Source organism: Pelophylax lessonae (genome assembly GCF_965119305.1).
Source record: "Pelophylax lessonae genome assembly, chromosome: 5".
NCBI classification, from domain to species: domain Eukaryota; kingdom Metazoa; phylum Chordata; class Amphibia; order Anura; family Ranidae; genus Pelophylax; species Pelophylax lessonae.
Genome location: NC_138772.1, coordinates 404,078,798 through 404,097,609, shown reverse-complemented (window position 1 = coordinate 404,097,609; position 18,812 = coordinate 404,078,798). Strand labels below are relative to the sequence as shown.

At 39.7% G+C, this 18,812-nt stretch overlaps 1 protein-coding gene across 1 annotated transcript in view; it reads right to left on the bottom strand.

Moving 5' to 3' along the window:
• Window positions 1-18,812, bottom strand: part of TAF4B (TATA-box binding protein associated factor 4b) — a gene marked incomplete at its 5' end in the record, with an annotated part of 319,056 nt that overhangs the window by 106,736 nt on the left and 193,508 nt on the right. The window contains one exon of the mRNA XM_082258681.1: window positions 5,322-5,452. Within this exon, the coding sequence (XP_082114807.1) occupies window positions 5,322-5,452 (131 nt within the window). The remainder of the gene's footprint in view (window positions 1-5,321; window positions 5,453-18,812) is intronic.

Below are 18,812 nucleotides of genomic sequence, written 5' to 3'. Positions count from 1 at the left end.
ACTTAGTCGAAGCCTATTGCACAGTGCTGGCAGTTTCATAGTGTCCACACCATTTCCATTCAGGACTCAAAGCCGGGCTTACACTTTTACCACATTTTCATTTTTTTCCTTCCTTATATAGTAAGTTCACAAATACTATTTTTTTTCTTTCCTCATAGGGAAATTTCACGTTTATTGCTTCTCTTCTTCCCTGGAAGATCAGACAAACAACTCCATTACCTAACTGCAGAATTCCCCTAGGTGGGAAAGGAAGGCAGCCCATAAGTTAGTCATTTTTTTTGTTCAACCAGTAGGTTGAATGGAAAAAGTTTCCCCATCCACACACCAAATGTGGATGGGCGAATCCCTCCTTCTGAATTATTGTATTCGGACAGCAGGGAGAGGAATTTTGATCCATGGATGGCCAGCTTAGGCATGTTGATATAAACACATGCACGTATATGCACACACTCACTGGCCACTTGATTAGGTACACCAATTCAATGCTTGGTAACAAAAATTGCTAATCTGCCAATCACATGGCAGCAACTCAATGTATTTAGGCATCTAGAAGTGGTGAAAATGACTTGCTGAAGTTCAAACTGAGCATCAGAATGGGGAAGGAAGGGGACATTAGTGACTTTGAACGTGGCATGGTTGTTGGTGACAGACGGCTGGTCAGAGTATTTAAAAAACTGCTGATCTAGAATTTTTGCACACACAATTATCTCTAGGGTTTACAGAGAATGGTCCGAAAAAGAGAAAGTATCCAGTGAGCGGCAGTTGTGTGGATACCATCTCTGAATTCACAACACCGCGAACCTTGAAGCAGATAGGCTACAGCAGCAGAAGACCACACCAGGTGCCACCCCGGTCAGCTAAGAAAAGGAAAAGGAGGCTACATCCTGCACAGGCTCACCAAAATTGGATAATAGAGAATATTGGAAAAACATTGCCTGGTCTGAGGAGTCTGGATTTCAGCTGCAACATCCAGATGGCAGGGTCAGAGTTTGACGTAAACATGAACAAATGGATCCATCCTGCTTTGTATCAACAGTTCAGGCTGCTGGTGGTGCAATGGTGTGGGGGATATTTTCTTGGCACACTTTGGACTCCTTAGTACTAATTGAACATCATTTTTTACGTCACGGCCTACCTGAGTGCTGTTGCTGACCATGTCCATCCCTTTATGACTACATTGTACCCATCTTCTGATGGCTCCTTCCAGCAGTATAATGCACCATGTCACAAAGCTGAAATCATCTCAAACTGGTATCTTGAACATGACAAGGAGTTCACTGTACTCCAATGACCTCCACAGTCACCAGATCTCAATCCAAAAGAGCACCTTTGGAATGTGGTGGAAGCTATAGGGCAGCGCAACATGGATAAGGTAGTTCTGAAGGCAAAAGGGGATCCAACCTGTACTAAAAAGGTGTACCTAATAAAGTTGCCAGCAATATACATATACACACACACATACCTCTCTATTTCATATACACACACGGGTTGTATTGTTATCATAAGTGTCCATTCACACTGGTACGACTTGTCAGGCGACTTGGTCAGCTCCGACTTAGAAAAAGGGTCCTGTACTACTTCAGGGCGACCTGGAGGCGACTTGCATTGACTTCCATTATGTGAAGTCCGTGCAAGTCGCACCGAAGTCGCGCTGCACGCGACTTCACAGGTCGCCCCCCAAGTCGGAGCGACCTAATGTGAACGTGGACTCACAACTTATATATATATATATATATACATATACATATACACACACACATATATATATATATATATATATATATATATATATATAAATAATAGTTCCTTTTTGAACAGCCAGGGGATCAAAAAAACCAAGCGGATTTCCCCATTCACACATGAAGTGAACTGAGGACTCCTCCCCTCTGTGCTATTAGGTTCTGACAGTGCAGCGCTGATTGAACACAAATTTTCCTAAAGGCCCATTTGTGGGAAGTTGATTAGATCCAATTCTCAGACAAATGGATCGAACCAGCCAAATTTGGATCCATCTATAATCAACTTTAGCTTTCCCTTTTTATATAGGTGTGGGTCTTTCAACTCTTTCCTTAAAGGCAATTTGTTCTCCACCCTTCTTTGTTTCATACTGAAGGTCTCCTTTCTGCTTTCCCTTTAAAATTACTAGTGAAAGGCTGTTATATTCTGGATCTCCCTTACCCTGAATCAAGCACTATGAGGCAGCTGGAGGGGTGCTAATCGCACAAGAGGGGTTTCCCAGCTGGATATATCGATTGAAAACATATGCCCCCCATGGGTTAAATATCGATTGGGACATCAATGCGTTCATCAATAATGCCTAATTGATGTGCCCTCTCGATGCCCCATGGTTAGATTGTTTATCATAGCCACCTGCTTTGGAATTTTAAATATCGTGTATGAGTTTGGGGTATATTTTATCTTATTGTTTAGTAAGTGATGCCCTTAAGACTTTTATAACTTTTTTATTTTCCTTATTGTACATGTATTTTGTATTTTATTTTCGGTCTTTGTTTTTATTATTGGCACTGTATTTGGTAGATCGCCTTTGGGGTCTGCTTTTGTGACCTAAGGATGGCGCTGCGAACCCTGGTGGGTCCTTTGTGGTGGTGCTACCTTTGTACATTATAGCATTGCATGGTCATTAAGTATGGACATCATTAGTATTATGGAAGCCAAGAGTGAAATATATATTCCCATTAATATTGATGTCGACCATGAATGGGGAATTTGTCATGTCGCATAATAATGTGATTTTAAGTCGCAATCCACATTCTATATTTTGATATATGCTCGGTGTGTTGCTTTTTCAGTAAACTGGCACCCGCTGCATAATGGTGTGGATTGTATGACTTCCTGGTTCCGGTCGTTTAAGCGCATGTTTCCGGGGAGCTGGATTGCAAGCGACCGGCACCAGGATGTAGATTAGTGGTACTCCGACCCGGAAGTTCTGGTGGTTGGAGCGCATATGCTCGACTTCCGGCTTCGGATCGTCATACTAAGTTCCGCCTCTTCTGTCCCGTCCAGCGCATAAAAGAGATTGGTTTACCGCAGGCCACACCCCCTGACGACGTCATATACTGACGAAACGCGTAGGAGCCTGCGGCACGCCACGCTGAGACACGGCGGCCATTTTCTTGGTTGGAAACCGGATCCTAAAGGCGATATCTAAGCGAGACATGCTGTATTATCTTCTGAGAAATGTGAGTTGCCAATTTTTATACTAGTGCATCAATAAACACACTCGTGACTGTACTTCACTATGGGAGTTGTCCCTCTTTCTTCACATATGTACCCATACCTGTGCCTTCAATGATTGGAGCTGATCTGGATATCGCTTTGAGCCGGGTACTGTCTGCAAGGGTAGTATAGATGTGTGAATTGAGCTGGATCTGATCTCTGTAGTGGGGATCCATACATTGCGGTAAGGGGCCATCTTTTCTCTTGGTGGTGGTCTCTCTGCACAGATCTGTTGGAGTGTGAAGTTATTGGCTACACCTTTGGGAGCACGTCTTTTCTGTATGGACTCGGTTTCCTTCCAATGATTGATATATCTGTATATGGACTGTGGAGTTAATTTTATTATATTAAGCGCTACACCATTCACCCTTACATTTTTTTCTTGATCTGTTTTTTCTAATTCATGATCGGGTGTTGGCAGCTTTATTGAGAGTGTTTGAGCTTTTATTCACTGTGGAGTGTATAAGCATAATTTAATACTGTTTTAACGTTTCATTTTAGCGCAGCAATACCCCCATTTTTTACTATGAGTATTCTGCTTCAATCTCCAGATGTTCTCGTTGGTCTTTGGTCGGGACCATGGATGAGCTTGGGCGTGTTAAGAGTTTGTACATGCATGATCCCGCCAGGAAACTGACACTGCACTCCGCTAATAACAGTCAGTAAGACATTTCCCGATGCGCAGCTGCACAGATCAGTTAATGTCTCACTGCCTGTGATTAGTGGAGTGCAGTGTCAACTTCCTGCCAGGATCGGGCACGTACGAACTCGAACACGCCCAAACTCACCTCTAGTAGGGACATACCTTGTTTGGCCAACATTTCTTTCCATAAAGTCACGGGCTAGGTAATCTAGGCTTCATGCTTTACTTACAAACTTTTTTTTTTTTATCACTAAACTGTTTTTCTTATTTTCTCCCACCTGTTTTTTCCCCATTATGGTGGTTGCTTGGTTGTCCTCCTCATCATCGTTGAGATCCATCATTCTTTGAAAATAGCAGTCTCCCCTTAGTAGATCTAAATGCCCTGCTCTGCAACACTAGCTTCTTGATACCTTTCCTTGTTGGCAGCAATATTCGTATCCCTCACTTCCATTTTTGTTTCCATGGATCCTTGATCAGGCATTGATTTCTTTTGATATTTTTCTAGCAAGAGGTTATTTTTTTAACTTTGCATGAGTTGGGCAGCTTTTGGATATCCCAAAATGTCTAAAAAGTACTATGCCCTTGTGTCCTATGGGCAAGGAAAAAAAAATAAATAAAAAAAGATTTGTTTACAATAAAATCTTTCTTGAAGTCCATTAGGGGCCCCTCTGTGATTCTTGGCCATATGTATTGCTTTGCTCACAAAACTGAAGCATGCCAGTTGGGGACAGAGTTCTATGGGGTGCTTTTTTTTTCTATTGGCCAGCATCAAACTCCAGAAGATCGCTGCATATAACCAAAACGTTCAACAATTACTTTTCCCATGTCCATTAGTCTACTTCAAGAAAAAGTGCTTACAGGAAGTACAAAAATCAAATTTTTAACAGCACTAAACAATCGCTAATAGTCCTGCTTTTGCTCTTAAATCTTGGCTACCTGGAGGCCAAAAGTATCAAAAATAAAATGCATATTTCATCAACAGGTGGCCCTGGAGCTGTAGGAGGGGCAAACTTCTATATAAATGCCCAAATTAGGACAGAATATTACTGCTAACATACAAGTGTACACCCACATTTTCTTTCAAACTCACCAAAGCAATAATAGGCCCATTGCTCACTAAGCACAGCTTACAAACCCATTAAGAATGAGTGTCATTCATGATTTTCTAACATTTACAGACAAAAAAAATATACACGTTCACATATGCAATCCTTTGTACCATAACAAAATGGGTCAACAGAGAGAAGGGTCAAAAATCAATAGGTGAATTATATTCAGCTTGGAAAGCAAAACAGTGGAAAGCGCATTTAATGGTGGCAAATCCAAAGATTTTTTTTCTCTGTCAGTTGCCTAGCAGGCTCCCCTAAAATAGTGCTACTTCACCCATCGACAAATAAAAAATGGCCCTATTCTTAGTATGCACAAAACTAGCTACAGTTACCTTGTAGCTTGTGGACCTGTGCTGTGCCACCACAGTCAGCTTTTCAATAAGCCCTCGTAACCGCTCTTGTGTGGCATGAGAGACCAGGTTCATAACATCAGAGTTAAGTTCCTTAATATCATGCCTTTTACCTGTGGAAGCAGAGAAAATCCATTACATGTTTTAGTGGGAGCTGATAATTGAAATAATTAGCACAGCAGGTATTCTGTTCCCTCTAGAAGTCATACCCATTAAGAATAGAGGCTTGTAGATTATGATTTTCCTGCTACACTCAGAACTTCAAAGATATTAGACACTGCATTAATAAAACTTAGCCTGGAGCTCTGCAAAGTATAGGCAATGTTTCACTTGGCCTTCAGAATATATCTGCTTGCAAGGTCAGAGTTAGGACACCAATATTAAGCAGGCAAAATCAAAGTCATCACGTCAAAGGAGAAAAAAAAAAACATTATACAGGCATCACATGCATTATTTAGAATCTTAAAAAGAAAGTTATATATATTATATACATATATACACATACATACATATATAAATATATACACACGCACACACACAGATATATATCTCTATCTATACACACACACAGTATCTCACAAGTACACCCCTCACATTTTTGTAAATATTTTATTATACCTTTTCATGCGATAACACTTTGCTACAATGTAAAGTAGTGAGTGTACAACTTGTCTAACAGTGTAAATTTGCTGTCCCCTCAAAACAGCTCACCACACAGCCATTAATGTTTAATCCGTTGGCAACTAAAGTGAGTACACCCCTAAGTGAAGGTGTCCAAATTGTGCCCAATTAGCCATTTTCCCTCCCCGGTGTCATGTGACTTGTAGTGTTACAAGGTCTCAGGTGTGAATGGGGAGTAGGTGTGTTAAATTTGGTGTTATCGCTCTCACTCTCTCATACTGATCACTGGAAGTTCAACATGGCACCTCATGACAAAGAACTCTGAGCATCTGAAAAAAAGAATTGTTGCTCTACATAAAGATTGCCTAGGCTATAAGAAGATTGTCAAGACCCTGAAACTGAGCTGCAGCACGGTGGCCAAGATCATACAGCGGTTTAACAGGACAGGTTCCACTCAGAACAGGCCTCGCCATGGTCGACCAAAGAAGTTGAGTGCACGTGCTCAGCGTCATAGCCTGAGGCTGTCTTTGGGAAATAGACATATAAGTGCTGCCAGCATTGCTGCAGAGGTTGAAGGGGGGGGAGGGGGGGTTCAGCCTGTCAGTGCTCAGACTGTACGCTGTACACTGCATCAAATTGGTCCGCATAGATGTCTTCCCAGAAGGAAGCCTCTTCTAAAGATGATGCACAAGAAAGCCCGCAAACAGTTTGCTGAAGACAAGCAGACTAAGGACATGGATTACTGGTACCATGTCTTATGGTCTGATGAGACCAAGATAAACTTATTTGGTTCAGATGGTGTCAAGCGTGTGTGGCGGCAACCAGGTGAGGAGTACAAAGACAAGTGTGTCTTGCCTACAGTCAAGCATGGTGGTGTGTCATGGTCTGGGGCTGCATGAGTGCTGCCGGCACTGGGGAGCTACAGTTCATTGAGGGAACCATGAATGCCAACATGTACTGTGACATACTAAAACACAGAGCATGATCCCGAAGACAGGGCCGCAGGGCAGTATTCCAACATAACGAGCCCAAACACACCTCCAAGACGATCACTGCCTTGCTAAAAAAGCTGAGGGTAAAGGTGATGGACTGGCCAAGCATGTCTCCAGACCTAAACCCTATTGAGCATCTTTGTGGCATCCTCAAATGGAAGGTGGAGGAACGCAAGGTCTCCAACATCCACCAGCTCGGTGATGTCATGATGGAGGAGTGGAAGAGGACTCCAGTGGCAACCTGTGAAGCTCTGGTGAACTCCATGCCCAAGAGGGTTAAGGCAGTGCTGGAAAATAATGGTGGCCACACAAAATATTGACACTTTGGGCCCAATTTGGACAATTTCAGTTAGGGAGGTACTCCCTTTTGTTGCCAGCGGTTTAGACATTAATGGCTGTGTGTTGAGTTATTTTGAGGGGACAGCAAATTTACACCGTTATACAAAATGTACACTCACTAAATTGTAGCAAAGTGTAATTTCTTCAGTGTTGTCACATGAAAAGATAATAAAATATTTACAAAAATGTGAGGGGTGTACCCACTTTTGTGAGATACTGTAGCTATATCTCTATTTATATACACACACATGGCAATATATAGGTTTTCAATAGGTAACCGAACAACAGGCTGCCTGCCTCTGTTTTTGCCTTATTGTACCATGACTTATTCTAACCACATATTTTATTTACTACAGAAAAGTTCCCATAATAAATATCCAAAAATCTTTATATAAATGTAATTTGTATTGAGATTGTTCAACATACAGCGGAACAGAGACATAAGGAGCAATATCCACTATGTAAAAACATTGAGAGTACAGAGAATAAATGCCTCTCAGTAGGTAAAGCAAACACAGCCTATTACAGGCAATAGACTAATATTCCCCAGATGAAGAAGCAAGGGAGGAGAGATACCTAGTATGAGTAGCCCAATGTTCAGAAACCCAAAATAATTTGAATGTAGAGTATAATTTCAAGGGTGAAGCCTCTAGTATCCCCACAAATCAGGAGCAGAATTCTCCTCCACTTTCTCCCTAGTTCTTTGGCCCTAGGATACAGGAGGGAAAGAATTCATCACATGGACACAATTCTCCATAATTTATCCTAATGGAGGTATAAGTATATTATTTGCATTTTCTTTATAGGTTGTACATAATGAGCTTTCATGTGCCTAGGTCGAAATACTTTCCACAGGAGGTACAGAAAGCTCCCGGCCGAGAATCTCTTCCGACATCTTCATGTATTTGTGCTTGGGGAATGGATCCTCTATTAGAGATGCTAGGATTTGAATTCTGTAAATTTGTGATAAAAAACAAACACCTTTCTTAGATTGTGCACTACTAACAACTCATTCAAATTGTGTAAGTTTATCAAAAGTAAATTCCCAAGTCAAGGATCTAGGATAATGACGGATCTGGAGATAGCTATAGAAAGTGGGGTAAAAGAAAATGTGACATAAGGAGCCAATGAATTTGGGAGAAACCAGCCCTGAGTAATATATAAAAATATAAAAACCCCAATATTAACCCCAATCTCACCACCAGGATAGAGGGGCAAGAAAGAGGTTGGGGCAAGAAATGGGCCTTAAAATGATGACTCCTAAATAAATGAAAACTAAAAAGTATATAAAAAAACTGACCATATTCAATTTTGATTGAACCCATGAGCCATACCTACTAATGGGAGAACTTCTCTGAATAAGTGGTAATCTGCTTATCTCCATCTCTGACAGTTAGCCCCTATTTTGAGAGACCATCTGCATTTTTGTTTATAGAGTCTCTCTATTCAAATGGGTGTGACTCATTTGGGTCTAATGGGTTCTTACTTTTGTCTTTGGTTTCCTTTTCTCTCTCCTCCCACCCTTCTATTTGCCGTGTGTGTTTATTGTCCAATGCTACCTCTAGCACACAGACATTACGTGTTGAACCTGGAGTGATCTATGATTTTATCTTAGAATTTCATCTTGATGTCGGGCAAGTGGCAATTTTTGGTGGTTCCGTGGTCTTTGATGCAGTTGGTTTTTGTCTCCCCCCCTTACTGGAACACATCCTTTATATAGTTGATATTGCAGGTACTATTGGTGTTTTGGGTTTATGGTTTGCTTTTGTGTCTATAATTTGTTTGTTTAGATACTTTTTTACTTCTGTTTCATCCCCCCCCCCCTTTTTTTTTTTGTGTGTTGTTTTGCTGTTTTTTATAGACCTTACAGTTTGTGATATGCTATGTGTGTATTTATCTATGTTTAGGTTTTTTATGTATTTACATATATCATTTTTTTCTATTTTTAGTTAACAGAAATTTGTGAAATAAATGTGGACAAATAGTCCAGAAGAAGCGGGTCAGATGTGCCGCGAAACATGACGACAGTTTTGTCCCTATTTCCATTAATAACACAATATTATGTGTGTTCAATTTTCCTATTGGGGCGTTATTTGGCCCTTTGATGTAATGTATGTTTGTATATTGTATCCATTTTTGTAATAATAAAAATTACTATATATATATATATATATATATATATATATATATATATATATATATATATATATATACACACACACACACACATATCTATATATCTATATATTTTTTTTTTTTTTACACTATACTTTGTAGTTTGCATTTATTTGGGAGTCATCATTTAAAGGCCCATTTCTTGCCCAAACCTCTTTCTTGTCCCTCTCTCCTGGTGGTGAGATTGGGGTTAATATTGGGTTTTTTTATTTGGCTATTGAAAGTGGTTTCAGGGAGTTCAGGCTTATCCTGCAAAACAATGAAGGAGAGAGGGCCTCTAGTTAAAGGTCAATTAGTCTAGTCCCAATAAGGCAATGTGTATGCCAGTGTTTCTCAACCTTTTTTCAGTCAAGGCACCCTCTAAAATTTTAGACAATCCCAAGTCACCCCATTCTAAAATGTAAAAAAGGATTCTAATAGTTTTACATATTGCAGCAACATCCACATGTAGGAAACCCAGTGTTGGGTGGCGATTTATTCTTTCAAAGCAAATACACAGGGAACTGATTAATATTTCAATGTTTCTCTTCTCCCTCAATTTCTCTCCATCAGTCAGCTAATGTGACCTCAAACAAGGATGCTGTGGAGGCAACAGACATCCTTCTTTTCAACTTATGTCATTGGTTGTTAGGATGCCAGAAAGTCGTTAACCCGTGGCTTTGTGAAACTAAAGGGCAGGCTTGATCCACCTGCTGGCTTATATACAATTTTTGTGCATTTTTGCCAAGGCACCCCTGAAGAAACCTCAAGGCATTCCAGGATGCCTGGGCACCCTGGTTGAAAAAGGCTGGTGTATGCCACTGTAATACCATATGCAGATGCAGGCTATCGAGTACAAGAAGTGAAGAAAAGATGTCAATCGATTTCAATAAGGATAGCCAATAGCGATTAGTAGGGTGTATTGGGAAGTTTTAATGCTTTTCAAGGTCGGTCCAATGATTGTACAATCGTAAAACAAACCGCAAATACCAGGATGTAAGTGAAATGCTAGGTAAAAAGAATTACCTATATATAACCCACAATTCCATGTCCGATTTAAACATTGTTCAAGGTAAGCATAGATTTATAATCAAAATACAAGTTAAGGACTAAGGATTATATTTTTGAAAATGTATTCTTATTTTCTCATGGTAGGCCAATACAAGAGATATAGCACATGAATATATATCATGGTTACCATATGCAGCCAGTAGGTGAAGCTTTACAGTCTGCTATTGGCAGTTCTTTACTTCTGTGCTAAAAGCAAGGGCTAATTGAATACCCTGCTGCTAAACCAAAAAAAGTCAAATGACTCAAGATGGAGAATCAATTCAGCAGTCTAAAAAGTTATTGTTGGACTACCTTATTACAAAAGACCAGGATACACTTCAAACCGTCAAATAGAAGCAATCCTGTATTAAATATGTATATTTAAAAAAAAAAAAAAAAAAAAGATTATGTAATGTAAAAAAAAAAAAAAAAACATGGACTTTCTAAACATAAAAAAGGCTTTCAATAAAAATGACTAAAAACCATTATAGTTCCCCCTAAAATGTAACACTTGCATTTAATGGTTACATAAATGTACAGTTCACAGTGAAAAGCCAATGTCACTTTCAGTAGGATCAGCGCACATGGTTATAACTGCAGTCTAAATAAAAACAAGGTATTATTATAAAGCTAGAAGCAGCGGGAGATAAGCCAATTTGCTGTCCACCGACAGTAAAATATTTTGTGTATTCGCCCTCTCCTTTTTCTACATCATCAAGAATTTCTAACTAGAAATTAAACTTCCTGTTCTAACATGGGTAAAGGTATTTCCCTTGTTCAGCTAAGTTATCTGAAGAATAGGGGAGGCCCTGCAGAGGAGATCAACAACTTTAACACCAGCACAATACTGTTCAATTCCTTCCTTTCCAGGCCATTTTCCAGTGCTGTGATAGTTTGACTGGCAATTACATGGTCATGCAACACTGTAACCAAATTAATTTTAAACCATTGTTCTGAAGCTTTCTTTTGGTGGTATTAACCGTTTTTTTTTTTTTTTTACCATATTTAAAAAAAAAAAAAAAATCTTGAAAAACTGTTGCCCTTAGGCTTTATTCAGATGGGCATTGACATTCATTCAGCATGCAGGCCAGCTTTGTTATTGCGTTTACATCCGCCTCGAGCTTCACACAGTTTATAAAGGTGGATGCAGACCGAGTGGCAGCACAGATACAGCCGCATGTCGACATTTAACATGTGTGCAGGATCTAAACACCAGCAATGTGCATTGGGATCCGTGCACACCTGTCAATTTGACATGCAGTTGTATCCAAAACAAGGCCTGGCTGAATAAATCTTTACTCTGTAAAAATAAAAATGACAAGAAAATACACAAACACCCCCTTAATGATCTCTTTTTGAAAAGTAGACTTCTCAGAGTGATCACATTATTTGGCATTATTTTTTTTTAAATGAACACCCTGGTATTAACGTGGTTAATATTGTGTCTGATTTCAGTCTGATGCATTTAAAACAGTCAATCAAATCCAGACCAATTTTCCAGTTATGACGACAAAATATACCAGGCAGACTTATCCTTGGTTCTGTGCTTTGCCTTCTTGCCACAGAGTCTTTCTTCTCTAGCTACATTCTTCATAAAAACCTATCATGGTGGCAGCAGATGAGCAGAGCTGGCCAGGAACATGGTACAAATATTACTACCAACATCCATAGGACATACTTCAAAACTGAATTAATGCTGGATGGAGAGGCTCTTAAAACATGGAGCTTGGTAAAGGTGCACTGAATACAGCGCATAGATCGTTGTATCTTTAATAAAAAGGTCATATGCAGGAGTATAGAGATCAGGGGGTTTATGTGCAAGGTACAGGAAGTAAAATATCAACTCAGAACAATGGCTCCCTCTAGCAGCAGCTTTTTTACAAAGCCAGGTAGTGGGATGGTGAAAGTGGTAAAAATGGCAGATAAAAAATGTGTTGAGTGTTGTCTTGTCTTAAGAGTTGTATTTTAAGAAGTGTCCCTTTTAGATACAGACTATTTTCCCTTTAATAAGAAGGTTTTGTTTGTCTAGAGCAGTAGTCTCAAAACTCTGGCCCATTGCTGGCCTTTATCCTGCCCTTGGGTTATTTCTCCCATTGATACGAGGCACTATTCCTCATCCAACATCAATAGGGCATTATTCCTCCTACGGATACAATGATGCAGCATTGATGGGGCATTATTCCTTCCACTGACACCACTGATGAGGCACTATTCTTCCCACCGACAACGGATTGGGCACTATTTCTTTCACTGACACCACTAATGGGGCACTATTTTTTTCACTGACACCACTGATGGGGCACTATTTCTTTCACTGACACCACTGATGGGGCGCTATTCCTCCCACAAACAACTGATGGGGGGCACTATAACTTCCACTGACACCACTAATGGGGCACTATGCCTTCCATGGAGTGTATGTAATCGACGCTATGGATATTCAACAATGTGTGATAAGGTGCTAAGTGTGTATGGAACTGCTGCCCCCCTTATGGCTACTACCATAGTGCCTATTGTGAAACCTCTAGAAAAAGTGGGTTTTGGCGCTGCTCTGTGTGCAACAAGCAACTATTGTATTTTGTCATATGTCAAAAAACACAATAAAATATGTCGAAAGTGCAACATATGTGCAAAAAAAAAAAAAAAAAAAGCATGAGCTAAATAAGATAAGAAAGCAAAGTATTGTGCGACACATGCAAAACTTATGTGCAAACAATTTTTGTTAAAGTGCATGTGCTAAAACCAAGTGCTCAAATGAAGTGAACATCCAAGTGCACCAAACAATTTATACATAAAACAAACTAATCCAAACTGATCTGTATTAAGAATAAACAGGCCATGAATTTCATTAAATTAGTCCACAGTCTCCAGCTCTCCTTGCTGGTCCTTATGGTTGTATAAGTGAGAAGCAATATTTCATATTATCACAGCCAGGGAATTGAGCAACCGCAGTGTGCCCGGTGTCTCCACTTGTGCCCCCGTCCTGGTATTGCACTCACCAGATGTCTCTCCCCTTACATAAAGTCAATGATTACATGGCGCTCTCTGATGGTGGGTGGCATACCATGAGGTGAAGAGGTAAAAATATAGAAAGTAAAAAATGGGTAGAAAAATATAAAAAAAGGATGAGGTGGAAGGGGGGAGGGGGCCCACGAAAAGCGTCTGCCAGCTGGAGCAAGGAGAGGCTCTGAAGAGAAGGCTCTAAACAAAAAGAAAGCAGCGCCAGCTTAGTGAAGCATAAGGTTTATTAATACAAAAAACACATAGTGACTTACTCTTAGGTAAGTAAAGGCCGGTACGGTAGGTGAATGGGATCATCCATCTTCTTGTCCTGGATACCGTTGCAGAAAGGAAGGGTGCGGGGTGTCGTTGGTGCGTGCAGGCTGTTGTCTGGCAGCCTGTCTGATGGTGCTGTGGTGGTGGAGGACTCTCAGTGGGGCTCCACTACCTACTTCCTGTCAGCCCGACATCACTTCCTGTGAGGTGGAGGGAAAGATGGGCATTGCTAGCTTTCGGAGCATCCGTGCTCCTTCATTAGGCAGTGGGGGTGGCTTATCAGGGACACGGAATATAAACCCTGTTGATAAGTAGCTCATTGGAGTATAAGTCCGGAGAGGGTGGGTCCTAAAAGAGGTGGGCCGAGGTGCTAGTGTGGCTTCAAACAAACTCTGCATTAGGTTTAACAGGGAAATTCCCTGGAGGCATGACAGGAGCCATGATAAGTCCATATAAAAAGCATATACATGAATACAACGGTGGGGAAACACAGAATATCATATTACAAGAGAGGAAAAAAAGAAAAGAGAAAACACTTGAACTTATAAGGGTAATGTGCCATGGTGCACCTGGGACAGTGCATACCCTAGCAATGGGGTTATGAGTGTGAGGTGTATGGCAATAAGTGGGTGATGCTACCAGGGTGTATCAAAATATATCTGAACATGTACATATGTGAGGATGTATGGTCACAAGTAGGTACAGGACATGATTTTGGGGGTTCACCCGGTATGGGTATATGATTGTGGAGGTTCACCACCTATGACCCCGAATGGGGTAGGGCAATTGGTAGGCGCACTTGCTTGCCTTTACTTAGTCAATGGGGGGGGGGGGTGTTGTGCGTTTTGGTATAAAATGTGACTATTTTTAATTTATTACTAAAAGGCGATGTCTGAACTATCAATAGAATTATGACGCAGTGCCTCCAATTAATATGTTGTGCGTTTTGGTATAAAATTTGACTATTTTTAATTTATTACTAAAAGGCGGTGTCTGAACTATCAATAAAATTATGACGCAGTGCCTCCAGCCGATTACGGCAAATAATTTAATAACTAAAAACAAAACCCAATCAATTTTGTTCAGACACTCATAGTATACCACGCAATTTTCCCGAGTTCTTTTTTTTTTTTATCAGTTAATTTCTTTTTAAAAGCATATACGAATCTTAGTGAAACAGTCTACAGTAGGGAATATATATATAAGAATATTTATTCGCAAGACATAATTTCACCATAAATGATCATACTTGAGTGACACAAAGAGATAACCTTACATAAAATACCAACTTAAAACGATAAATGCGATGTGATATTTAGCTAAACGATGAAAGTAAAATAAAGCAAGATTACGTTTTTCCCAGATGTAGTAGAAACCATATTTTAATATTCTATATAATCAGACCACAATTGTCTGCGAATCACATGACCGAAAGTCATTCCACTGCAGATGAAGTGAGAATAAGCCATGCAAAACGGAAGACGTAAAATCGCAAATAATGCGCTTAATCTGATATTAAAAATGTTATAAAAACAAAAATCATCTCTTTAGAGAAAAATCTACATATGGTTTATACGGCTGGGATTGTACTTTCGTTACCCTTTAAATACGAAATGTAAAACATTTAAGGAAGTACATAAACAATATTGAATAATAATCAAACAGCAAGGCATAATTACCATATTTAAAATGGCCGCTTAGCTTAGAATAGTAGTTACCAGGTTCCTTAAGATGGCTGCTTTTCCAAGATGGTGGCCAATTAGGGAGGAGCTTCTTTTGGCGTCCCTCAAAGGTTCAGATACATAGTGGACCAAGATGGCGTCTGTATAGATGAGTCTATGCATGGTTGTGGTAGTGTGTATGTTGTAAGTGTGATGTATCTTGTGTTTTGTGTCTGTTGTGTTGTGTGTCCTATTACATCTCTGGTTTCTTTTTATTTTGTGTTGAACAAAAGGGCAGTAAAAATTATCATAAGCCAAACCCAGTGGGAGGAACATTATTCCTATTGGTTGGAACATCTTATTCATTAACTGGTGATGTCATAGGGTGACACCTCTTGGTTAACCAGTATATTAAAATTAAAAAAAAATTTCTCCATTTAAGACTATTATAAAAAAAACATAAAATGTAATCATGCTCTCATCTATGACGTCCATTTAATCCACCAGGTATCTGAATAAAGATTAATCTTGGTAACACTATTCTAATATTTAATATATCTTACGTAATATATATATATTGGATTTTACTTTTTAACCCAAGACTTCGATTAGTAGCAGTAAGAATTATATAGATACATATACAGTTATATATATTGATGCACAACAGCTTGTATATGTAACTTTTTCTACACATGGTTTGTTTCCAATTAGAGTATTATCCATTTAAGGGATTATTATGTTAACAACAGTACATTTATGATTTGGACTGGATGATAAAATATGGGCGAAATTTCTGACCATTTGACACTACTATATGATAGAATATAATGTACTTCTCAGTAGGAGGTTGTCATAACATCATAGTTCCATAACACCTTTTGTATATGATGGGGCAAAGATGTTGTTTCAGTTTATGATTTTATGAAATTCATTTTGAGATTTGCAGTTCTCATCAGCCTAAGTGACTCTGATATCATTTAATTTTCAATGGACAATTGTCTGTATGACACAATCTTTACCCATGTAAGTGTATGGGAATGTATTACCAATTCCAGTCTTTGTCAAGGCTAATTTCCATTTGTTTGTCCTCTCATGATTTAGACAATGGCTTATTTGCTGGTAGGTGATTGAACACAGGTGTTATCCTGAAATTGAGTTTCGCCCATTGTGTGAGTCATGGCCTGAACATAAAGTTTTACGACCTCTCTGGTTTTTCGTGTTTCAAGACCAGGGGAAGGATGTCTTATGTAAACCTTTTCCCCCAAAGGCCGTTTCACCTGTGATAAGCGATTTATTTATCTGCCTTTCTGAGTATTGTATTTAAAAGTTCGTCAAACACTGTTTCCTTTCGGGGCAGATGACACAGCTTCTCATCTCAAAGTTCAGGCAAACAAAACCATCTCAAACAATGGACGCAATGTGTGTTTCAAACTGAAAGAGTTTTGACTCAATATGTAGCAAGGTCAATGGAGGCCTCAAAGTTCACAATTCTTGACCTGTAATAATAATAAAAATGTATTTCTATTTCGCACTGAAAGTTTAACAGGGGGTGACAATATTGCAGTACACCCAAAGGTGTGGGAATGGAGATCAAGATGATGATAATGAACGGGTAAGATTAAAAATGAAAGATGTAAAAATAGAAAAAAATCTAAAAATAATGATGGAGATGAAATTAAGAGAAACATGAGGCAGTGGACTGGGCCTCCGTTCAGCAGATTCTATGAACGATGACTTCTCAGTTGTGTACAGGCACACTGACGTGCATGCGTGTGGAAAGGCGTACGTCCGTGTGTGCGTCCGTGTGCACATATCTGTTAGTGTCATATTAATTTCTAACCCCTCGTTCAAGCTTCCTGGCGCTAAAGTGTCCAAGGTGTATATCCAGTAGTTTTCTCTATCGCATAATCTTTTGAAGCATTCGGCGGGGGGAAAGTGTGCGGGGATAGATTCCAGCACCCACACCTTCAGAGCACTTTGAATGATGTTCAGTGAAGTGTCGGGGGACATTATGTTTGTCGGAGCCCTTTTCCACCAAGTTTCGGTGTTCCCCAAAGAGTTTACATAAAGTCCGTATTGTGCGACCTACGTATAGTAGGTCACAGGGGCATGTAAGACAATAGATGACAAACTCCGAGGAGCACGTGTAGAAGTCTGTGAGGGTATGGACTTTCCCCTTGTTGGAAATTTTTTTAAGGCCATGTGTAACATGTTTGCATGTTAGGCACTGGGCTTTACGACATTTATAATGTGGGGGTGAAGGGTTGGAAATCGGCGCTACCTACCACATGTGCAACGATGTGAGTAAAAGAGGAAAAAGTGCTTAGTGCATACAAAATAGTGCAAAATGTGACAATTATAATTAATCTTGTAAATAAATAGATAATAAATCCAATAAATAAATAAATAAATAAAAAATAGAAAATAGTTATTAAATATATGGTGTTTGAAGTGGAGTAAAAAACTTGGTATGTATATAAAGTTAGTGGTTACAATTGCCACTATAAAATGCTGAGTGAGGTAGTTGTGAATTAGTCATAAATACTATAAAAATGCCATTTGTATATCCTTTTGTTAAATGCTCATGTAATGTGTCGGTCTGGACACTAGGGGTCACACTTACCCTGGGACACACAGAAGTGTATAAGCCAAAAAACAGGAACTAAGTAATTCTCAAACCTGCCTGTTGGTGGTCCCACAGGACCGGAAAGATCCCATCTGGGTGTAAAGGGACAAATAAAAGATCCTTAGTGTGACAAATAAAGAGCATTTATGCATTCCCTTGATTTGAAGAGAAAAGGTAAGCAATGTATTGTTCTTGGGCTTAGTGGGGGCAGACTTTACTCGGGGGAATTAGGGTTTAAGGTTTCTGGCGCGCCTGTACGAGAAACGGGGGCGCTCTGTGAGGTCTGTTTGCAGGTGTGGATCTTCTTTAGGATTGGCCAATGATTATGAAAAATACGTTCCATTTGTTTAAATTTGCTGTGAAATTGAGTGGTGAAGCGTGCTGAAGTGGAGTGTTAATTGTTTTCACCTGTGTGCTCCAGTCTGTTTCTCCTCACGTCCTCCTGCAGGTAGTGGTCTGATGCTCTCGTTATGATGTCTTCGAGGTAACCTTTTTCAAGGAATTTTTGTTTTAAGTAATGATCCATGGTGAAGATAGGTTTGAGTCTGGGTACAGTTATGTTTAAGGTGACAGTATTGGCTCTTGGGGATGTTCTGGATCCATCTCTGGTGATGGCAACTATTATAATGCAAGTATGAGTTTCCGGCGGTGGGTTTTACAAAATTTTGGGCACTAATCGTGTTATCATGGTGGTAAAGCTCCAGGTCTAGGAAGGTAAGTTTATGGGAGTCCAAGACTGATGTGAAAGAGAGCC